Source organism: Esox lucius, chromosome 11 (assembly GCF_011004845.1).
Source record: "Esox lucius isolate fEsoLuc1 chromosome 11, fEsoLuc1.pri, whole genome shotgun sequence".
In the NCBI taxonomy this organism is placed as follows: Eukaryota; Metazoa; Chordata; class Actinopteri; order Esociformes; family Esocidae; genus Esox; species Esox lucius.
In genome coordinates this window covers 27,342,842-27,367,301 of record NC_047579.1, presented here as the reverse complement: position 1 = coordinate 27,367,301, position 24,460 = coordinate 27,342,842, and the positions used below count along the sequence as shown (strand labels likewise).

The window sequence follows — 24,460 nt, the reverse complement described above, 5'->3', positions numbered from 1 at the left end:
GGGCTGAATCATAACTTGGAGTGATGGCGGACTGTTACACATTGGCAGTTCCATTGGATTTAGTTGGACTTCTCAAGAGCCTATGATAACCAAGCCAATATTAGCCCATGTCAGTAGACACGTGGCGTGACTGTAGGAGACGAACTGACTGTAGTGAAAATGTAAGGAAGGCTCTATCTTTGGTTTCTGACCGGTGGTCTGCCTGAGTGCCTAGCTGAGTGATGGTCTTCCTTTTGTGAGGACCTATATTTTCTTTGTTGTCAATCCAGAACTATTGGATGGAATTTGAGATGTGATAGGGCAACGTATTGTCACATACAATGACTGGACATTAATGAGAGAGGGATCAATAGGGTGCACACTTCTGCCCCACACGACGTGAGCAGCACAGAGCGATGTGATAGATTGAACACGAGCTCTAGCAGGGTTCTTACAGTGTGTCTGCTCAGAGAGGGGGAGAGAGGGGGAGAGAGAGGGAAGGAAGAAGCTAGAGAGAGGGAGAGGCAGCTTGATTGAGAGCTGGGAACAGAGAGAACTGGTGTTATGGAACACATACTAACAAATTAGGCCAATTTGCATATTGCTGCATACTAATGAGGGAGCTACTCCCGTCTATTCTTAGGTATTTTCGATTGTCAAATAAAGGATGAGAGAGATCGGTAGAAAAAAAAGCATTGTGAGCTTGACAGTGGACCAGGCAGAGTGACAGGATAAGAGAGGATGACAGTGGAAAAGGCACAGTAACAGGATAAGAGAGGGTGACAGTAGAAAAGGCAGAGTAACAGGATGAGAGAGAATGACAGTAGAAAAGGCAGAGTAACAGGATGAGAGAGGATGACAGTAGAAAAGGCAGAGTAACAGGATGAGAGAGGATGACAGTAGAAAAGGCAGAGTAACAGGATGAGAGAGGATGACAGTAGAAAAGGCAGAGTAACAGGATGAGAGAGGATGACAGTAGAAAAGGCAGAGTAACAGGATGAGAGAGGATGACTGTGGAAAAGGCAGAGTAACAGGATGAGAGAGGATGACTGTGGAATAGGCAAAGTGACAGGATGAGAGAGGATGATAGTGGACCAGGCAGAGTGACAGGATGAGAGAGGATGAAAATAGAAAAGGCAGAGTAACAGGATGAGAGAGGATGACAATGGAAAAGGCAGAGTAACAGGATGAGAGAGAATGACAGTAGAAAAGGCAGAGTAACAGGATGAGAGAGGATGACAGTAGAAAAGGCAGAGTAACAGGATGAGAGAGGATGACTGTGGAAAAGGCAGAGTAACAGGATGAGAGAGGATGACTGTGGAATAGGCAAAGTGACTAGATGAGAGAGGATGATAGTGGACCAGGCAGAGTGACAGGATGAGAGAGGATGACAGTAGAAAAGGCAGAGTAACAGGATGAGAGAGGATGACAATAGAAAAGGCAGAGTAACAGGATGAGAGAGGATGACTGTGGAAAAGGCAGAGTAACAGGATGAGAGAGGATGACAGTAGAAAAGGCAGAGTAACAGGATGAGAGAGGATGACAGTAGAAAAGGCAGAGTAACAGGATGAGAGAGGATGATAGTGGACCAGGCAGAGTAACAGGATGAGAGAGGATGACTGTGGAAAAGGCAGAGTAACAGGATGAGAGAGGATGACTGTGGAATAGGCAAAGTGACTGGATGAGAAAGGATGACAGTGGACCAAACAGAGTGACAGGATGGGAGAGGAAGACAGTGGAATAGGCAAAGTGACTAGATGAGAGAGGATGATAGGGGACCAGGAAGAGTGACAGGATGAGAGAGGATGACAGTAGAAAAGGCAGAGTAACAACATGAGAGAGGATGACTGTGGAATAGGCAAAGTGACTTGATGAGAGAGGATGACAGTGGACCAAACAGAGTGACAAGATGAGAGAGGATGACAGTGGAAAAGGCAGAGTGACAGGATGAGTGAGGATGACAGCGGAAAAGGCTGAGTGATAGGATAAGTGAAGATGACAGTGAAAAACGCACAGTGAAAGGATAAGAGGATGACCGTAGAAAAGGCTGTGTGACAGGATGAGAGAGGATGACAGTGGACCAGGCAGAGTGACCAGATGAGAGGGGATGACTGTGGAAAAAGCCCAGTGACATGATGAGAGAGGATGACAGTGGAATAGACATCCAGCGCTAGTTTCACAATTGAACTATGCAGTTGGAGGAAGACAGAATTAACTTATTGAAGAGAGTTTTCATGGGTATTGTTGCCGAATGCTTTCTCAACCCATTTTCTGTGTGAATCAATACCTTTTTCAAGTGCCTTATGGATCTGCTATCTGCCATATTTTTCTAATTCTGTAAAAGTATATCTTAACTCATCTCTCTGAAAGGTGGTGACCTATCAGTAGCCAAGAGGTTGAGGAGATGTCATTTCGTTAGTGGAATAGTGTTCTCCTCTCCCTGATAGCTAACTTTGATCAAGAATACACGTGTGAGTTTAAAAATATCCCATAGCCCTTCGGAATCCACATTGGTTTTGTCAAAAGTTAAAAACCTCTACCGGTACACTCGTGTTTTAAAAACACTAGGGAAAGACTAGGGAAAGAAGGACAATGTAATTTAATAGAAATCTTCTCCTCGATTACTTTGCACCTTTTAAGAAGGATGCCAGAGAGTCAAGAGGTGAGAGAGAGGGCATCAGTTGAGGAAACCCTCGATGGCCTGCCTATCTTTCAATTTGTCTCTTCTTACTGTCTATCAGTCAGTCTGTTAACTTGAAACTCAACATTGAATATTCCATCCAGGCCCCTGATGATTACCCAGTGTCAAATATTATTTCCAGTTAACTGATGATAACAGGTAGCCCAGGGTTTAGTAGTCCTACCAGTCAATTAATGATAACAGGTAGCCCAGTTTCTATTATTGCTACCAGGCAACTAATGGTAACTGGTAGCACATTTTGTAATATTCCCACTAGTCATCTGATGATAACTGGTAGTCCAGTACCAAATAATTCAGTCCACTGATGCTAACTGATTGCCCACGTCTAATATTCCTACCAGTCAACTAATGATAACTGGTAGCACATTTTGTAATATTCCTACTAGTAATCTGATGATGACTGGTAGTCCAGTACCAACTATTTCAGTCCACTGATACTAACTGATTGCCCACGTCTAATATTCCTACTAGAGAACCGATGATAACCGATGGCTATGTCAAATATTCCTACCAGTCCACTGATGATTACTGATTGCCCACATCTAATATTCCTACCAGTCAGCTGATGATAACTGATTCATTTTCTAGTCAGCTAAGTCATGATTTTGGTGATGTTCAGTTTATTACTCTTTTTCAATCAGCTGTTCATGGCTGTGTGTGTGTGTGAGAGAGTTTGTGTGTGTAACAAATGTGTAATTATGGCCTTGTTTTGTATTTATATGTTTGCTTTGTAAAAAGGTTTGGGTTCTTAATAGTGTCTCAGTTACAGTATATAATTATGTCTTCAAGCTGTGTTGTGAGTTACATGGCCGTCTTGTGTCTGTAGGAATTTGCAGTGCTGACCAAAGAGCTAAACGTCTGCCGGGAACAGCTGCTGGAGAGAGAGGAGGAGATAGCAGAACTCAAGGCAGAAAGAAACAACACACGGGTTAGTCAGTCTGTTTCAGTCTGCATCACTGTGTGTCTATGTGTATTTGCCTGTGTGTGTGTGTCTGTGTGTGTGTGGGTCTTTGCATATACATGTGTATATACACTGAACAAAATTATAAATGCAACACTTTTGTTTTTACCCCCATTTATCATGAGCTAAACTCAAAGATCTAAGACTTTCTCTATGTACACAAAAGGCCTATTTCTCTCAAATATTGTTAAAAAAATCTGTCTAAATCTGTGTTAGTGAGAACTTCTCCTTTGCTGAGATAATTCATCCACCACACAGGTGTGGCATATCAAGATACTAATTAGACAGCATGATTATTGCACTGGCGTGCCTTAGGCTGGCCACAATAAAAGGCCACTCTAAAATGTGCAGTTCCATCACACAGCACAATGCCACAGATGTTGCAAGTTTTGAGGGAGCGTGCAATTGGCATGCTTACTGCAGGAATTTCCACCAGAGCTGTTGCCCGTGAATTTAATGTTCATTTCTCTACCATGAGCCATCTCCATAAGCCATCTCCGGCATCACAACCGCAGACCACGTGTAACCACACCAGTCCAGGACCTCCACATCCAGCATCTTCATCTCCAAGATTGTCTGAGACCAGCCATCTGGACAGCTGCTGCAACAATCGGTTTGCATAACCAAAGAATTTCTGCACAAACTGGCAGAAACCGTTTCAGGGAAGCTCAACTGCATGCTTGTCGTCCTCATCAGGGTCTCGACCTGACTGCAGTTCGTCGTCGTAACCGACTTGAGTGGGCAGATGCTGACATTTGATGATAATGCACGGCCCCATGTTGCAAGGATCTGTACACAATTCCTGGAAGCTGAAAACATCCCAGTTCTTTCATGGCCAGCATACTCTCCAGACATGTCACCCATTGAGCATGTTTGGGATGCTCTGGATCGGCGTATACGACAGCGTGTTCCAGGTCCTGCCAATATCCAGCAACTTCGCACAGCCATTGAAGAGCAGTGGACCAACATTCCACAGGCCACAATCAACAACCTGATCAACTCTATGCGAAGGGGATGTGTTGCACTGCATGAGGCAAATGGTGGTCACACCAGATACTGACTGGTTTTCGGACCCTTCCAGACCCCCCCCCCCCCAATACAGTGAAACTGGACATTTTAGAGTGGCTTTTTATTGTGGCCAGCCTAAGGCAAACCTGTACAATAATCATGCTGTCTAATCAGCATCTTGATATGCCACACCTGTGAGGTGGATGGAATATCTCTGCAAAGGAGAAGTGCTCACTAACACAGATTTACACAGATTTGTGAACAGTATTTGTCATGGTCTGGGGCTGCATGAGTGCTGCCGGCACTGGGGAGCTACAGTTAATTGAGTGAACCATGAAGCAGAGCATGATCCCCTTCCTTCGGAGACTGGGACGCAGGGCAGTATTCAAACATGATAACGACCCCAAACACACCTCCAAGACGACCACTGCTTTGCTAAAGAAGCTGAGGGTGAAGGTGATGGACTGGACAAGCATGTCTCCAGACCTAAACCCAATTGAGCATCTGTGGGGCATCCTTAAATGGAAGGTGGAGGAGCGCAAGGTCTCTAACATCCACCAGCTCTGTGATGTTGTCATGGAGGAGTGGAAGAGGACTCCAGTGGCAACATGTGAAGCTCTGATGAACTCCATGCCCAAGAGGGTTAAGGCAGTGCTGGAAAATAATGGTGGCCACACAAAATATTGACACTTTGGGCCCAATTTGGACATTTTCACTTAGGGGTGTACTCACTTTTGTTGCCAGCGGTTTAGACATTAATGGCTGTGTGTTGTGTTATTTTGAGGGGACAGCAAATGTACACTGTTAATCAAGCTGTACACTCACTACTTTACATTGTAGCAAAGTGTCTTCAGTGTTGTCACATGAAAAGATATAATCAAATATTTACAGAAATGTCAGCGGTGTACTCACTTTTGTGTGTATGTGTATATGTCTGTGTATATGTCTGTGTGTGTGTGTATGTCTGTGTGTGTGTATATGTCTGTTTGTGTATTTGTCTGTGCGTGTTTGTGTACATGTCTGTGTGTGTGTATGTGTGTGTGTGTGTGTGTGTGTGTGTGTTTATGTCTGTACATGTCTGTGTGTTTGTGTATGTCTGTTTACATGTCTGTGTGTGTGTTTGTGTATATGCCTGTCTGTGTATTTGTCTGTGCGTGTTTGTGTATATGTCTGTGTGTTTGCTTGTGCGTATGTCTGTGTATATGTCTGTGTGTTTGAGTATATCTGTGTATGTCTGTGTATATGTCTGTGTGTTTGTGTATGTCTGTGTATGTCTGTGTATGTCTGTGTATATGTCTTTGTGTGTTTGTGTATATGTCAGTCTGAGTATATGTCTGTTTGTGTATATGTCTGTGTATATGTCTCTGTGTGTTGAGATGGGTTTGTTTTGAGTATGTATCTGCTGTCTGTCTAGCTCCTCCTGGAGCACCTGGAGTGCCTGGTGTCTCGTCACGAGCGCAGCTTGAGGATGACGGTGGTGAAGAGGCAGGCCCAGTCTCCAGCTGGCGTCTCCAGCGAGGTGGAGGTCCTGAAGGCCCTCAAGTCCCTATTTGAACACCACAAAGCCCTGGATGAGAAGGTTGGTCTGTGAGTTTGTGGGTGTCTGTCTGCGTGTGTGTGTGTGTTGCAATGCCCTTGACTTGAGTCAGTGAGCTGGTTACTTTCTCTGTGTTTATGTTTGATGGTCTGGCCGTTGTTAGGTGCGAGAGAGGTTACGTGTGGCCCTGGAAAGAGTATCTGTTTTAGAGGAAGAACTTGAGTCCTCCTCAAATGAGGTGAGCCAACTTCATTTACTCTTCCACCTCTAACCCTAACTAAACTCTATACCTCCAACTTAAACTTGAATTATTTTCTAACTCTGCACCTCCATAGATCCTAAAGCCTTCTTTTCTCCATCTCTACCTAGTGCCATTCTTTAAGGGACCAAATCAAAAGACGGCAACAAGGCTTGGACAGTGGGAAAGAGGTAATAGGTTTTGTGCTGTATTGCCAAAAAGAAATTGTTGAAGATGCGATTTGGCTTTGTTTTTCAAATGATTTACACTAAACAAGGCATAGCACAAACAAGGGGTGTGGCTGATGACATCAGAGTTCCCCCATCAGACCAACTTCTTGAATGGCCAACTCAGTTATGTCTCAAAAACACTAGTATGATTAAAAACTGTTCTGCTTTACCTTTAAGCATGTGTTCTAGGGCCTGACACAGCGTAGTCTCTATTTCCATAGATCTTTTAAAACCTGAAACTGGCCCTAAGTAATATTATGCATACCAATAGTAGTCTTCAAGTATATGTATTTTTAAGGAGTCTCAAATTATATTTTCAACTTTAAAATGTTTGTTTTTTTGTCCTCTTTCATTCTGTTCCAGCGGCTGCCCAATGGGCCCTCCGTCCTGGATGATGGAGAGATGGACAGAGAGAGACTGAGAGAAACTGAGATGGAGCGGCAGAGAGCAGAGCTGGCCCAGCTGAAAGAGAGACTGGCCCTCATGTGCAGACAGGTGAGTGAAAACGGCATATACAGAGACATCGAAAAGTATGTACTTCCTGTATACCACTGTATTCCACATAGATTTTGTGTACTGGGTGGTTTGAATCCTGAATGCTGACTGGCTGAAGGCTGTGGTGAAACTATATAATGGATATTACAAATAATAACTTTTTACTGTGACTGTGTTTGTAACTAGTTCATAATCGCAATAAGACCCTTCGGCAGTTTGTGGAATATGGCCAGTATAGCATGGCTAAGGGTTACCACCAAGCACTCTGTGTGGTGTTGTGCCTAACAATGGCCCTTAACCACCTTGTGCCTGATTGCTTGACTATAGGACATTTAGTGTTGGAAAAGAATGGTGACTTTCCCAAAATGCTCTGGGTTTTTCAGAAATCCTACTTGGAAAATGATGAGGGATAAGGCCAAATGTTATTTCTTCTTTTTTTTTATGCAGACATTTTGAAGCCTCCACCACACACGGTTTAAAGCCAAATGAACTGGAGTATAATTAAGATGGGTTAGTCGCCCAGATGTGTTTTCCTAGGATCACAGATGATGGGAATTGTCTTCTGATCTGTTATGTCACCCTTCAGGTTGGGGACATTGAGGAACAGTTGACTGCTGCCAGGAGGGAGGTGACCAAGTCAGAAGAGGCCAATCAGAAACTGCAGAGGGATGTGAAGGAGGTGAGGCCTTGGTTCCCCAATTAGTTGAGCATATATTATGTCAGGATCTCTTTGTGCTAGAGTAAAGATATTTGTTAAGAGAAATGTAATAATTTCCAAAAGCTGTGGTATTCACCCCTCTCTGGCTTTTTCTACGTTTTATTGTCAAAATTGAATTCATTAGGAGTTTTTGCCACTAGTTAACACAAAAATGTCCATAATGTCGTCAAAATGAAAAATGAATTGCATAATTATTCACCCCCTTTAGTTGATATTTTGTAGAAGCACATTTGCGAGGAAACCTCGGGGTAGGCCCAGGACTAGATGGAGAGATTAGATTTCGACACTGGCCTGGGAACGCCTCGGGATCCCCTAGTCAGAGCTAGCAAATGTGGCTGGGGAAAGGGACATTTGGGGTCCCCTACTGGAGCTGCTGCCCCCGCGACCCGATACCGGATAAGTGGGTGAAGATGAGATGAGACATTTGCAACAATGAGTCTGGATAAGTCTCTACCAGCTGTGTACTCAAGCGCAACAACAAGCGTGCAAAGTTTCTTGTACAACACCAGACATAGAACAATACCTCACAAAGACGCCCAGAAACACAGGAACTTATATATGCGACCTAATGAGGGAATGGACACCTGGTGTGTGCAATAACAAGACATGACAGTGCCGTGGGAGGAGGAACGGCGTGACTAGAAGGCCGGCGATGACGCACGCCGGACACCACGTCGGGAGAGATGGCACGCGTCTTCCACGCGTCTTCCTCGTTACAGTACTGTACATCTGGACACAGCGATTATTGTCCATTGTTCTTTGTAAGATTGCTCAATCTCCTGCTGGATGGGTCCTTTGGTGAACAGTAATTTTCAACTCTTTCCATATATTGTCATTTAGATTTACAGCTTTGGCTGGGTTACTAAAAGATATTCACTGACTTGTCACAAAGCCGCTTTAGCATTGTTTTGGATGTGTGTTTTGGATCATTGCCATGCTTGAAGATTAATCTTCACCCCCAGTCTGAAGTCCTTTACGCTCAGGATCAAAACATTTTCAAGGACATCTCTGTATTTTGCTCTGTTCATCCTTCCCTCAATCCTGATCTGTCCCTGTCGCTGAGAAGTATCCCGGTAGCATGATGCTGTCACCATACTGTAGGGATGATGTTCATATGATAATGTCCTGTGTTAGGCTTGTGCCAAACATAACGCTTTGCATTTAGGCCTTATAATATTTTTCCACTTGGTCTCAAAATCTCCCATAGTGCCTTCTGACAAACACTGTAACACTTTTAGAGTAGCTGTAGGCCTCTTGGTGGTCTGGACTACTATCCTTCTCGCCCTGATACGCAGTTTTTTCTGGATTTGCTTTTAATGTTCCTTCGTCTTCATGAAGTAGTTTGTGTTATAAATTGTACTTACCAAAATGTGGGACCTCCCAGAGACAGGTGTATTTGCCCTGAAATCATGTGAAACTCCTTAACTGCACACAGGTGGCAGTTAAGGAGAAACATCAGTGTCCATGAGTCCACAATCGGAAATGCACTTAATAAGGAAGAGATTCATGGGAGGATACCACATTGCTCTCCGAAAAACATTGCAGCCTGTGTCATGTTTGCAGAAAACACCTGGATGTTCCACAGTTCTACTGGGACAATGCTCTTTGGACATAAGGGACAATAATTACACTTTTTGGCAGAAAGGCACCAAGCTCTGTTTGGTGAAGGAAAAACACTGCACACTAACTGCAAAACTATAGTGCAAGCATGATGGAGGGAGCATCATTGCTTGGGAAGGCTGGCTTAGGGCCTAGGCTGCTTGCAATCACTGAGGGAAGAATGAATTCAAACACCTGTATCAGGATATTCTCTCGGAGTATATCATGGGAATGGTCAGTAATCTGAAGCTTCAAACACATTGGGTCATGTAGCATGACAATGACCCTAAACACAAAAGTAACAGAATTGCAGCATAAAATGTGCATCTTGGAACGGCCGAGTCAGAGTCCTGACCTCAACCCTATTGAAATGCTGTGGCATGACCTGAAGTAAGCTGTTCATGCAAGGCATCCCAAGAATATCAATGAAACTGAAACAGTTCTTTAAGGAGCAGTGGTCCAAAATGTTTGATCAGCAACTACAGCTACTTTGCTTGAGGTTATTGCTGTGAAAGGAGGTCTCACCAGTTAGTAAAATTCACTGTTCACACTTTTTATAGCCTATGCTGTTTATGTTTAACCAATGTGTTTACTCAAGACATTGAAAAGTACACATTTTGGTGCCAATCATGCAGGTATGCAGGTCATTCCAAAAGGTTCTCACACATTTCTCTTTACTGCCTCTCTACGCTATCTGTGAGAGAAATGCCATGTCGCCATGGTGACAGTATTATACTAGTAAACATGCAGGTGCATGGAAAAAAGCAGAGGCATGTACATAGAACATTTCTTTCTCCCCTTTTGGCTTGGTTTCACTTTAGATTTAAAATGACTGGGGGAAATTGGAGACTGTCAGCTTGAATTTGAGGGTATTTTCATTCATATAGGATGAGCCATCAGGAAATGATGGCACGTTTTGCAAATTGCACCCCATTTTGATGTACCCTGCTCAAACATATTAAGGGAACACGTAATCATCACAGTATAACAGCAAGTCAGTTAAACTTCAGGGATATCAATCTGTCCAGTTAGGAGGCATAAGCGATTGTCAATCAATGTCACCTGTTTTGATGCAAATGAAAGTGACAACAGGTTCACTGGAGAGGCAACAGCAAGACAACCCCCAAAAAGGGAATGGTTTTGCAGGTGGTGGACAAAGAGAACTGCTCTCTCCTTATCTTTCTGGACTGATTATTTTCTAGTTTTGAGTTTTGTTAGTGTACTTGTCACTACTGGTAGCATGAGGCGGTACCTGCAGCCCATTCAGTTTGCACAGGTAGTCCATCTCCTCCAGGATAGCACATCCATATGTGCCATCACAAGAAGGTTTGCTGTGTCTCCCAGTACAGTCCCAAGAGCATGGAGGAGGTACCAGGTGACGGGTCGTTACATGAGGAAAGCTGGACAGGGCCGTAGAAGGGCATCAACCCAGCAGTAGGACCGGTATCTGCTCCTTTGTGTGAGGAGGAACAGGAGGAGCACTTCCAGATCTCTGCAAATCAACCTCCAGCGGGCTGCTGGTGTGCATGTTTCTGACCGTTTGGTCAGATATAGACTCCATGAGGGTGGCATGAGGGCCCGATGTCCTCTAATGGGACCTGTTCTCACAGCTTGAGCAGCTCGATTGGCATTCTCCAGAGAACACCAGAATTGGCAGGTCCACTATTGGCACCCCGTCTTATTCACAGATGGGAGCAGGTTCACAATGAGCACGTGACAGATGTGAAAGAGTCTGGAGATGCCATAATGTGGTGAACGCCCTGGGTTCCACCTGGTCTAGGACAATTCCTGGCCTCATGTGGCCAGAGTGAGTAGGCTGTTCCTGGATGAAGAAGGCATTGATGCCATTGACATGTTCCCCACACCTGAATCCAACTGAGAACCTCTGGACGTTATGTATCGCTGCATCCAACGCCACCAAGTAACACAGCAGACTGTCCAGGAGCTCACTGATACCCTGATCCAGGTCTGGGAGGAGATCCCCCAGGACACCATCCATCTTCTCATCAGGAGCATGCCCAGACGTTGTCGGGAGTGCATACAGGCACGTGGGGGCCATACCCACTACAAGAGTCACATTATGAGTTGCTGTGAGGAAATGTAGGCAAGTTGGATCAGCCTGTGATTTCAATAGTTTACTTTGATTTTCGGAGTTTGAATCCTGTCCTCAATCGTTTGGTGATTTTGGTTTCCATTGACCGTTATTACATAATTTTGTCTTATACAATGTAAGTACTCCCAGGAGACTTCACCAGCTGAGCTACAGAGACTAGACTGCAAGGTGCAGAAACACGTATTAGCCTGAAAAGCAGGATGGAATAAATAGTCTGCAAAACCCTGGAGGAGAAATGTCTGCACCCATTGTCATTGAAATAAAAAAAACATCCTGAAAAGTCCTGAAATACAGAGCCAACCAAGAATGCAACTTTCTCCTCCGTAAGGAGTATTCATGCCTCTCGTTTATTGTATCACCATTTTTTGTTGTTGATAAAGCGCTAGCATGGTGGCTGTTTGAAAACCTTGCCAAACCATTTACATGGCTTTGTAAAGAAGCTGGTGTTGTCTCTCACTCAAAGTAGTGGCAGTTGATTGGTGGACCATGATTGAATTCTTCCACACCCTCCTGTTCCTTCACTTCTCATTCTCCCCATCTTCTCCAATCTTCCTCCCCTCCAGGCCTTGTGCAATAGCAGAGAGACATGGCTCCTCTGTGAACTCTGTGTAATCAGTCGTTATTTAGCCAATAGCGTTTTAGCCAGCACCACGTCTCTTTAATTCTACCCAACTTCTCTTTCACGTTCTCTCTCTGTCTCTCTGTCCCTTCTCTACTCTAACAGGCTCTGTGTCAGAGAGAGGACATGGAGGAGAGAATAACGACTTTAGAACGCAGGTATATTCCCCGATCTGCTGTCATTAGAAGACAGCAATGTTTTTATCAAATTCAGGCCAGGGTTTCTTCATCATGTTTGTCATTTACTTGGCATGGCACAATCACAACTAAGTGCCATATTGTTGAATCAGAACCAGTTTTTCAGTTTCCATAGATCTTTCAAAAACACCTCCGGTAGTTTCGTGTCTATACAGTGTTGACCAACGCAGCAGAGTAAGACAGACCCATCAGATCTCATCTTTTGGCATGTCCAAGGCTTTCCTTATCTCAGCCAGTCATGGCTAGCAAGGATTCCAAAACATTCAGTGTATTTTGTAATTTAAACCGGCTTGTAATTTAACATTTGTATATTTATAGATTGGCAGACATTTGTTATTAAGGCACATGGATGTTCTGATATTCAAAAAGCCTCAATGCAAGGAAATGCATTTTTAATAAAAACAAATAAATTAAATTAAATTGCCACTCCTTAAAAGTACAGAGGTCCGTCTCAAACCCAGCTTCAAGGACCGGGTCATAAATGTGTCTGTTGTGTTAGGTTACACAGCACTGACCTCAAGAATGACTTTGCTGACAGCTACGTCATTGAATAAATGATGTGGCCGTCCCACCCATCTTAGATGAAGGAACTCATTTTAAGTCGCACTGGATCAGTTTATCCGTTGAATGAGCAAAATGTGGTGTTGATGCGTTTCCATGCTGTGTGTCCTAAGGTACCTGAGTGCCCAGAGAGAGGCGACGTCTCTCCACGACATTAAAGACAAGCTGGAGAATGAGCTGGCCAGTAAAGACTCTCTCTACAGACAGGTGGGAGCTCTGCTTTCTCCTACATGTTCCCGTGCCCCTTCGGCGGTCATGGTCGATGGTCCTCTTGTTAGCGACCGTAACGTGTACTTCCCCCTCCTCCCCCATGTCCTCTGCAGAGTGAGGAGAAGAACAGGCAGCTCCAGGAGCGTCTAGACGACGCCAAACGGAAGCTGCAGCAGACCCTACAGAGGGCTGAGACACTGCCGGAGATAGAGGCCCAGCTCGCCCAGAGGGTGGCTGCCCTCAACAAGGTGAACACCTCCACTACACGTGTGGGTGTGTTTGTGTGTAGGGTGGTGTTTGTGGGTGTGTTTGTGCGTAGGGTGGTGTTTGTGGGTGTGTTTGTGGTGGGAGGTGTCCAATTACCAGCAAGCTCAATTCAATATTAAATTTAAAAAAAATACAATATCTACAACTGCTCTGACCACTGCATGGCAGTTTTATCATGATATTATTTTACCCTTAGATACCCAGACACAGTTTTCCTCTGAAATAATCGGGTGTGCTGTTTATGATTAATGTTTATAATTCCGCAACATGTATGGCTAAAACCATAAAAGATTTCAAGACCGAAACAACAACTCTGACGTTTATTTCGTTGCATTTCGTTGCCAATATCAAAGGGTGTAATTTCAAAGATTGGCCACTGGATGGTGCCAGAAGTGTTTGTTTGGATGCCTTCATGAAGGTGGTCATTTTATGTATTGATCATGTACATACTCTTTAAATGTAATTTAACTACACTGGGCATAAAAGGGTAAACAGACAATTTACTATAAGTAAGATTGTAGTTTAGCCTCAGGTCCAGCACAAGTCAAGAGCTGCAGAATGATCACTATAATTATGTAATTGTATAATTTTATAATTGTGCTATCCAACTGTAACAACATAACAAACACATAGACACTGCCAAGACTGGTGAAAAGATGTAAACATTTCAGTCATCAGTGTAAATTCCCAGGCATCAATTATGTAGTACCTGTTGAGGCAAGATGTCTGAAATGGGACTCTCAGTTCAGAATCCTGACATCTTAGAAATGAATGCGTGTGCTGCAGCTACATCACACTTTGATTTACCGTTGTCTTTACAGACAGGGCTTCAACGTGATGTAAAGGCTGACTCTTACTAAAACCAAGGTTTCTCATAATCCCTTCATGTTCTGTCGACATTCTGACAAGATGCTTCTTTTGTCCCTTCTCCCATTCACAGGCCGAGGAGCGTCATGGTAACTTTGAGGAACGATTGCGACAGATGGAAGCGCAACTAGAGGAGAAGAATCAGGAGTTACAGAGGGTGAGTCATGCTCCCTCTCCCTTTTTGTCTGTTTCTGCCTTCCTCCCCCTTTCATACCATTGCTTTATCACTCTTTACACTCCACAAAGGCATGCTAATTTTCTAAACCCTCTATTTGTCAGTTGGCATTCAGATCTCAATCTCCTCTCTCAGTCTCAGTCAAGCAGAATGCTCCCCGCCCACCCTCTTCCCCACTCCCTCTCTCCCTCCTTGTCTCCATGTGACTCTGTCCATGTTGTTGGACACGGGACGTATGGAGACTTTCCCAACTGGAGAGACCTAATCCAAGGTGGCCGCAAGGTCAACCACATGAACAATAACCAGCGTTAAGAAACTCTCTGTATGTCTTTCTGTCTCTGTGTCGCTGTCTTTCAGCTCTGTCTCTGGGTCGCTGTCTTTCAGCTCTGTCTCTGGGTCACTGTCTTTCAGCTCTGTCTGTGGGTCGCTGTCTTTCAGCTCTGTCTCTGGGTCACTGTCTTTCAGCTCTGTCTGTGGGTCGCTGTCTTTCAGCTCTGTCTCTGGGTCACTGTCTTTCAGCTCTGTCTGTGGGTCGCTGTCTTTCAGCTCTGTCTCTGGGTCACTGTCTTTCAGCTCTGTCTCTGGGTCACTGTCTTTCAGCTCTGTCTGTGGGTCGCTGTCTTTCAGCTCTGTCTGTGGGTCGCTGTCTTTCAGCTCTGTCTCTGGGTCACTGTCTTTCAGCTCTGTCTGTGGGTTGCTGTCTTTCAGCTCTGTCTCTGGGTCACTGTCTTTCAGCTCTGTCTGTGGGTCGCTGTCTTTCAGCTCTGTCTCTGGGTCACTGTCTTTCAGCTCTGTCTGTGGGTCGCTGTCTTTCAGCTCTGTCTCTGGGTCACTGTCTTTCAGCTCTGTCTCTGGGTCACTGTCTTTCAGCTCTGTCTCTGGGTCACTGTCTTTCAGCTCTGTCTCTCTCTTAATTTCAGTTGAAAGGTCTTCATTGGCATGGGAAACATTTGTTTACATTTCCAAAGCAAGTGGAACATTTCGAATATATTCTTAATAATAAAGTGAATACAAAAATTAAATTGGGTATTTGTGCCATTTTGTAAATTCCTGGTTGGTAAGTAGACCCTAAACCACATGACCATATGGGCTTTGTATTGTTGATAGTTTAGGCAGAGTTTGGTGTAATTCTTTGTTTACTCTAGGGCAATTGCATCTTGGTTCAATTATTCTCTTTGGTCTATGTTGACTTACTGATATTCACTTTCTGGGCGGTGCCTGTTGATAAAAATGTGGCAAAATATATATTGCTGTTTCAAATAATATATTTTATAATACTTATGAAAGTTTCTGTTTCCAATGATTTTTAGAGGAACTGATGATAATATAGAAGTTTAGTTTTTTGCCTGTATATAATATAATTTGTTTAGTATACAGTGCCTATGGAAAGTTGACCCTTGAACCTTTTCCAGGTTGTCTTGTTAGTATTGCCGAGTGTCATGCATTTCTCAGAGTGTCATGCATTTCTCATAGTGTCATGCATTTCTCAGAGTGTTATGCATTTCTCAGAGTGTCATGCATTTTTTCCTACTTAACTGCAAAGTCCACACTCAAAGGGATTTTGGGGCAGATTGATAAAATAAATACGGGAAAACCATAATTAGATAAGTGTGTTTGCGCGTGCAATTTGTCAGACAGATATGTGATTTAATCAATGTTTTGATTTGTTCTAATCCTTTGTGGGTCTGTACGATCTGTAGGAAATATGTGTCTGGAATGTGGTCAGAATTTTGGCTGGAGATTAATGAGCGCAGCGCCGGTTCTTCCTCATCAATCTGGCAGTGTGTACATAGACAGTCTTCTGTTTGAAGCCTGGTCTGCCTATGGCTGCCTCTCAATAGCGAGGACGTGCTCACTAAGTCTGTACATAGTCAAGTTTTTTTCTCAGTTTCATCTCAGTCACAGAGGTCAGAGGTCAGGTTGGTGCAACGTAGCATTCCAGTTTGCTCTGTTGTTGATTTTTTTTTTTCTGTGTGCCAAATAGGTAGTTCTGTTTTAGTTATGTCATAATTTGGCTGTGTCTTAATGCATTGCTGTCTCTGTCTCCACCTATCTCTCTGCCTCCAGGCGAGGCAGAGGGAGAGGATGAATGACGAACACAACAAGCGTCTGTCTGACACAGTGGACAAGCTGCTGTCTGAGTCCAACGAGAGGCTTCAGCTCCACCTCAAAGAGAGGATGGCGGCCCTGGAGGAAAAGGTACTGGTCCACTGAAACCCTCGCACACCGCTTCACAACTAAATCCATTCAGCGCCGGTCCTATCCATTCAGTTCTTATTCAATGCTTCTGTCACTTCCACGTCCCGAAATGTACCTTGAAATATAGCTCAGACCTCGTGGCGTTGCTGAAAGGTTATTACAATGTTGCGACACCTATTGCTAATCAGGTCTTATGGTGTGATCCTTCCAGAATGCTCTGTCTGAGGAACTTTCTAACATGAAGAAGATCCAGGATGACCTTCTGGCGAACAAGGTATCGTCACTCATATCTTTTTGAATGTAGTTTTTTTTTACCAACTTTCTTTACTCATTCTTTATTTGCATATATATATATATATATATATATATATATATATATATATATGTATATATGTATACATATTCTGCGTTTCCGTCCCTGTTTTGAAGGACCAACTGATTGCCGAGCTGGAGAGGATTCAGCTGGAGCTGGACCAGCTTAGACTGAGGCCAGGAGTCTCCTGTTATTCCAGGTCCGTCTCCCTCAACACACCTCTTTACTGAGACCCAGAGTGACTTGTCTCCTGCACCTGGAGCTTTGTCTCCTTCAAATGTTTACCACATCCACAGCTTCTGCCCATAAACGGCAGTGTTGCAGTCAATGTTAAGTGGAGTAAGTGGTCTGAAGTATGGCGTTATGGTAAACAATTCCAGTCGCCACTCTCCCCGAGTCTGGCCATTTCACGAGGATCACGGAGGCTTTTTTTCATTCGATGGTCTCTCTCTTTGTCCCACTGTGTGTGTGTTCACCTCTGTCCCTCCCAGGTCTCTCCCAGGCAGTGCCCTGGAGCTGAGGTACTCCCATGGGGGCAGTTCCCTGCCCACCGGTTCCACTGCTCACCTGGATCACTATGGTAATGCCAACACCGTCGCTGTAGTCAGGCGGACTCACCGCGGACGCTGGAGCACAGCCCGGGAGGACCCCAGCAAGGTCAGAGTTCACATGGTCACCTCGACCCACCTGAGCACTGATAATAGAACTGTCAAACTGACCTAGAATTTACGTGCCTATAACCACAACCACACATACAACTATCTCCCTCAAACATCTTAACAGACCTCTGTTCACACCAAAACCTGCTTGGCTCATGGAACTATCAACCCATCTCGTAAAGCTCTCCAGAGCCCTTGAAAGGACTGGTACCTCCCACTAGACCCTGTTTACGTTCAGTGTGTCCAGTTTGAGACCATTGTCTGCAGATTATCGCTCCTAACTTGTAGTTGATTGCTTAATCAAGGTCACCTATTAGTTTGGCGCTCCCCTCACCTGATTGTCTGGCTCTTAATTGGACACCAGTTGAAAGGAAGAACCCAACTGGGCTTGAGGCCTGTGATCCTGCACATTGGTCCCCATTGGTTTGATCCTTCGTCACTTCAACCTGGACTTCTCTGCTGACGACACCCAGATACACACTGTTGACCCACATTATTCTTGTTTATCTGAAGTCAAAACATGGATAAGAAATTGTCTTCATATTCGACTGCGACATAACCAAACCCCTCATAGGAACCTAAACCAAACTCAGTGAAAGGGTCAACCTCATTCAAAATTTTCTCTTCACATCATCTACTTTTACCAACACATTCTGGACTCATCCCTCTCCTTCAACCATCACACCCTGGACTCCATCTTCTACTTTTACCATCACACCCTGGACTCCATCTTCTACTTTTACCATCACATCCTGGACTCCATCTTCTACTTTTACCATCACACCCTGGACTCCATCTTCTACTTTTACCATCACACCCTGGACTCCATCTTCTACTTTTACCATCACATCCTGGACTCCATCTTCTACTTTTACCACCACATCCTGGACTCCATCTTCTACTTTTACCATCACACCCTGGACTCCATCTTCTACTTTTACCATCACACCCTGGACTCCATCTTCTACTTTTACCATCACATCCTGGACTCCATCCACTACTTTTACCATCACATCCTGGACTCCATCTTCTACTTTTACCATCACACCCTGGACTCCATCTTCTACTTTTACCATCACACCCTGGACTCCATCTTCTACTTTTACCATCACATCCTGGACTCCATCTTCTACTTTTACCATCACATCCTGGACTACATCTTCTACTTTTACCATCACATCCTGGACTCCATCCACTACTTCAGCTATCACATCCTGGACTCCATCCACTACTTCAGCTATCATATCCTGGACTCCATCCTCTCCTTCAACCATCACATTCTGACCTCCACCCTCTCCTTCAACAACTTCATCCTGATAGACTGTCTGTACGTAATCCTGCTGTAGTCAGGTCCTCACTTCCATGTCGCTGTATTCTGCACCCTCCACTCTCCCTTCCTCGTTACCTTCACAGCAGACTTGTTTACCATTCCAGTCCAACCTCCAGTGCTTCGACCATGGCCGTGGTTGATCCAAGACGTGACCAAAAGGCTTTATATAAGTTCCATGTGTTGTTATTAGCATTGTTAATATAATTACTATTGTCCTGCTGGAATTAAACCCATCGTTTTTATGTTGCGAACATCACATCCCAGCTAACAGATCCTTTCCTTTATGTGTGTGTGTGTGTCTGTGTGTGTACTGATGCAGTACGGGGACTGGGACGGTGGATCAACATTGCTGCGGGCAGGGTTCGAGGGGGGCGTGGACCACGGTTGCTCTGACGACGAGGATGACAGAGAGACACTGTTTGGCTCAGAGCTGCTGTCTCCGAGTGGACAGACTGACGTTCAGACACTAGCCATCATGCTTCAGGAGCAGTTAGAGGCCATCAACAAGGAGATCAAGTAAGAGAGGACTGGAGAGAGGAGAGGGAGGAGAGGTGAGAGGAGAGGGAGGGGAGGTGAGAGGAGAGGGAGGGGTGGTGAGAGGAGAGGGAGGAGAGGTGAGAGGGAGGTTGGTGGGGTGTGAGGGAGGTTAGAGGGAGGGGTGGTGAGGTGTGAGGGAGGTGAGAGCGAAGGGGGATGAGGGGAGAGGGAGGGGGGGGGTGAGGTGAGGTGTGAGGGACTGGAGATGAGGGGAGAGGGCTTCCATTAAAATAAATCCTCCATTATTTTGTAGTGTATTCATTAGATGCATGACTCCTCTGTTCTTATCTCTTCCACCCCTGACACTTCTCCTCTCTCGGTCCCCTTTCCTTCATCACCGACCCCCCCCCCCCCCCCCCCCCCCCGTTTCACCATCTCCTGCCACTTCCCTGTCAGGCTGATCCAGGAAGAGAAGGAGAGCACAGAGTTGCGAGCTGAGGAGATCGAAACCAGGGTCAGCAGCGTGGCTCTGGACGGCTCCCCCATCCCCCCCTCCTCCCTGGGGAGAGACAGTCTGGGACGCGGCTTCATCCCTCCGTCCCTCACCTCCTCCACACTGGCATCCCCCTCTCCCCCCAGCTCTGGACACTCCACCCCCCGCCTGCCTCACTCCCCCCACCGCGAGACAGATAGACAGGTACTCTGCTGCTCTGTCTGTCTGTCTGTCTGTCTGTCTGTGGATGGGTATAATGCAAATGCGTGAGAGTCAGTGTGTTTACACGCGTGTGGCAATGCACCGTGTGGAAGGCCGCTGAACCTCTCTCAACCCTCCTCTTCAGAACAACAAAGAGGACGATAGGTCCCTTGCGCTTCTCGACTCCACCCCTCCGCCCACTCCTCGAGCTCTGCGGCTGGACCGGATGACACTCACCCACCCAGGGGCCATGATGGACGACCCCAGGGAGTTCCGCAGGTGTGACCGGGATCCTCAGAGGAAGCTATGTGGCTCATATGGTTGCTTGTGTTGCATATTTCGGTTTCAAAACCTTTTTATTGAACACAGACAAATAGTTGAGCTAGACAGGAATTTCTAGCATAAACTGAACTTCTGTTCCTGTTTCTCATATTCCTTCCGTCCTTGATCTTTTAGTCTGTCGGCAGACGGCAGCAGCTCCAACAGCAGCCAGGACTCTCTCCACAAAGCCAGTAAAAAGAAAAGCATCAAGTCTTCCATTGGCCGGCTTTTTGGGAAGAAGGAAAAAGGAAGGATGGGCCCAGCTGGGCGAGAGTCTGCCTCTCTGGGTGAGAGAGAATTTAACTAATTTCTGTGAATTAGTAGATAAAATATCCGTCCTCAGTTTGACTCCCTTGTCTCTGTAACCTTTAACCCCCTGTGGCTCTCAGCCTCTACGCCCTCTGAGGATCTGGCCACTGGAGATCCTATGGGACTGACCAAGGGAGGCATGACAGGAACTGTAGACAACCGTCGCAGCAAAAAGAAGTGAGTCTCGGAGAATCCATTAATCAAGTTTTATTTGTAGCATATTTCATACATAGATGGAACACAAAGTACTTCACATAACAAAAGAAATTATGAATGAATAAAAATAAAAGCGGTACAAATTAAAAACATATGATATTGGAGGTTTAAAACAAAAGAAGAATTAATCTCACAAAATACTAAAAGAACAGAAGGAAAAGCTATATAAAAATGTTGTGTTTAAAGATCCTTTTTAAAAAGGTACACAGTTTCGGGCCAACGTCTACCAATGTGAGGAAAAGCTAAACCCTGCCTCTCCATATCTTTTGTCCTTGGCTTTGGGACAGTTAAAAGACCAGTGACAGAAGATCTTTGGGACATTCTGGGTACATAATCTAAAAGCATCTCACATGTATAGGGGTGAATAATCATAATCTGACTTATTAACTAAAAGGAGAATCTTAAAATTCTAAAACTCCCAGCACACCAGTGAAGAGATTTTAAAACAGGCATAATGTTAGCTCTCTGCCTGGTCTTGGTTAGTATATAGGAGAGTATTACATCAGTCAAGCCTGCTCATAATAAAAGCATGGATGAGCCTCACCATATCATCTTGAGGGAGAAAAAGACGCACCTAAGCAACGTAAGTGAGATGAAAATGCAGTTTTGGTTACATTGCTAACATGGGGTTCTAAAGTCACTCCTAGGTTTTTTACCTGGTGTTTTACTTTCAGTGAATACAAACTAAATTGTCATTTCTCGCTCTCTGTCTGTCTTTCTCTCCTGCTCTCTATCTCTTTCTCTCCCTCTCTCGCTCTCTCTCCTGTTTTTTCCCTTACTCTCTCTCCCTTTCTCTCCCTCTCTCTCTCCCTCTCTCTCTCCATTTCTCTCCCCATCCCTCCCTCTCTGTGGATCTGTGGATGTGGTGGGCATGCTTGAGGGGATGCTGGCAGTGAGATTGAGGGTTGAGTTTGGTTACTATAACCTGGTACAAACTGTTGGTCAGTTCGTAAGTACACAGGGCATTCAGGGACTGTTGTGCCCAGTTACTAAGGAGGATGATTTGGTGTTGAATTAGAAAATGTTTTTTTTTTCTTATTTTAGTGTGTGTAGTATTTTGGGTTCATGGAACCAATAAACTTATTTTAAAACTCAAACTCTCACTCTCTCCCTGCCCATCTTTCCATTCTCTCACCTCTGTCCCTCCCTCTCCCAGACATGAGCTGCTGGAGGAGGCGTGTCGTCAAGGTCTTCCCTTTGCATCCTGGGATGGACCCACTGTGGTGTCCTGGCTTGAGGTACTCATCCATATTACTCACCCATGTTACTCATCCATGTACTCATCCAAGTTGGACAGATAGAGAGGAAACCTGTTCATTCATATATACCTTGACACAAAATGTTCTTCCAAATACACCTTGATGGAACATTTTCATCCATAAACACCCTGACGGAACATTTTCATCCATATACACCCTGACGGAACATTTTCATCCATATACACCCTGACGGAACATTTTCATCCATATACACCCTGATGGAACATTTTCATCCATATACACCCTGATGCAACATTTTCATCCATATACACCCTGACGGAACATTTTCATCCATATACACCCTGATGGAAAATGTTCATCCATATACACCCTGATGGAACATGTTCATCCATGTACACCCTGATGGAACATTTTCATCCATATACACCCTGAATGGAACATTTTCATCCATATACACCCTGATGGAACATTTTCATCCATATACACCCTGATGGAACATTTTCACCCATATACACCCTGATGGAACATTTTCACCCATATACACCCTGATGGAACATTTTCATCCAGATACACCTTCACCATCAGAACATTCCAGCCAGAATGATTCTAACTCATAGGTCTTCAACCCTCTCCTGGGGAAACCCCACCCATTCCATCTATTAGGTGTATCCCAGACCTAGCACACCTGAATCAACTTATTAACTAATTAAGAAGCCCCTTACCTGTTGAATCAGGTGAGTTAGTTCAAGGCTAAAACTAAACTGGTGTCTCCAGGAGAGGGTTGAAGACCTATGTCCTAACTCAAATGTAGTGTTCCCTCAGCAATCAGGACATTTCCTTCTGCCCTCCTCTGTTCTAGCTGTGGGTGGGCATGCCGGCGTGGTACGTGGCAGCCTGTCGTGCCAACGTGAAGAGTGGTGCCATCATGGCCAACCTGTCGGACACAGAGATCCAGAGGGAGATTGGTATCAGCAACCCCCTGCACCGGCTCAAACTGAGACTGGCCATCCAGGAGATGGTTTCCCTCACCAGCCCCTCAGCACCGGCTAGCACGCGCTCCGTTAGTAGCTAGCACACACTCACACTCACACACTGTCTCTGACACACTGAAGCAAAAATGCTCTCACAGACGCACTCCCAGGACGCTCTAACACACAAACACGCTAACCCGCACAATGGCCCTCATTTATCAAAAGTGCGTACACCCAATTTCCTGCGTACACCCAAAACCACGGTGACTTTGAGATTTATCAATATGGACGTTGGCGTACGGCACTCTCAATATAATTCAGACTCACAAAATAATAAAAATGACATTCTTCTTTTAAATAATAATAATAATAGAAATAATAATAATAACGACATCCTTCTTCTAAATAACAATAAACGTCATTAATAATAAATATCATAAAATAATAAGACGAGTATTACAAATTGTCATGCAATTATTAATGTGAATGAATGGTACTCCACATCACATCATCATCTTTTATTCCGCTTTTTAAACTGCCAAATAAAACAATTTTATTTCTTTCTACCTCCCTGGTGATCGTCTCAATCTCCACGTCAGAGAAGTTTCTCTTTTTTGCCGTCTTCCGTGTGTCCATGGCGTAAAATGAGGGCGTGGGGGAAGCGGAGACTTGAATATATAGGGGCGTGTTATTCTAATGACGATCGTTTTCAGCCGCGGCATTTATCAAGGGCAGGTATTGCGTACACCTGGATTTTAAAGGTAGGCACAGCTTCATAAATCAGGCGGTGTAAACAAAATCAGGCGGTGTAAGCAAAATCTTACGCCAACATATACGCCCGTTTCTACGCAAGAATGATAAATGAGGGCCAATGTCACTAACCCACAAAATGTATCTAACACACTCACAAGACAATCAGTATTCAGCCCATTCACTTTATCCACATTTTGTTGTGTTATAGACTTTTTTTTCTCTATCTATCTACATACAGTAATACACCAAACTGAAAAGGTGAAAACAATTTTTTTAAATTTGTGCCAATTAATTGACAATAAATGGGAACAAAGAAACCACACATTTGAGATCTCCCCAGAGTGGCTTGATGATATTAAGGTCAGGAGACTGTGATGGCCACTCCTGAACCTTCACCTTTTTCTGGTGTAACCACTGGAGGGTCAACTTGGCCTTATGCTTTGTGTCATTGTTGTGCTGGAAAGTCCAAGAGCGTCCCATGCACAGCTTTTGTGCGGAAAAATGCAAATTGTCTGCCAGTACT

The 24,460-nt window shown here is 44.6% G+C and overlaps 1 protein-coding gene across 4 annotated transcripts in view; it reads left to right on the top strand.

The window, feature by feature from the left end:
* ppfia3 (PTPRF interacting protein alpha 3) overlaps positions 1-24,460 on the top strand; it is a 37,548-nt gene that overhangs the window by 3,278 nt on the left and 9,810 nt on the right. For all 4 annotated transcript variants that reach the window (XM_029123378.2, XM_034295231.1, XM_029123382.2 and 1 more), the window contains 21 exons: positions 3,507-3,608; positions 6,064-6,228; positions 6,350-6,424; positions 6,556-6,615; positions 7,018-7,149; positions 7,736-7,828; positions 12,304-12,356; positions 13,070-13,163; positions 13,280-13,414; positions 14,374-14,457; positions 16,543-16,674; positions 16,886-16,948; positions 17,104-17,186; positions 17,479-17,644; positions 19,296-19,492; positions 19,910-20,150; positions 20,293-20,426; positions 20,604-20,755; positions 20,858-20,954; positions 22,150-22,231; positions 23,073-23,273. In XM_029123378.2, the coding sequence (XP_028979211.1) occupies positions 3,507-3,608; positions 6,064-6,228; positions 6,350-6,424; positions 6,556-6,615; positions 7,018-7,149; positions 7,736-7,828; positions 12,304-12,356; positions 13,070-13,163; positions 13,280-13,414; positions 14,374-14,457; positions 16,543-16,674; positions 16,886-16,948; positions 17,104-17,186; positions 17,479-17,644; positions 19,296-19,492; positions 19,910-20,150; positions 20,293-20,426; positions 20,604-20,755; positions 20,858-20,954; positions 22,150-22,231; positions 23,073-23,273 (2,541 nt within the window). The remainder of the gene's footprint in view (positions 1-3,506; positions 3,609-6,063; positions 6,229-6,349; positions 6,425-6,555; positions 6,616-7,017; positions 7,150-7,735; positions 7,829-12,303; positions 12,357-13,069; positions 13,164-13,279; positions 13,415-14,373; positions 14,458-16,542; positions 16,675-16,885; positions 16,949-17,103; positions 17,187-17,478; positions 17,645-19,295; positions 19,493-19,909; positions 20,151-20,292; positions 20,427-20,603; positions 20,756-20,857; positions 20,955-22,149; positions 22,232-23,072; positions 23,274-24,460) is intronic.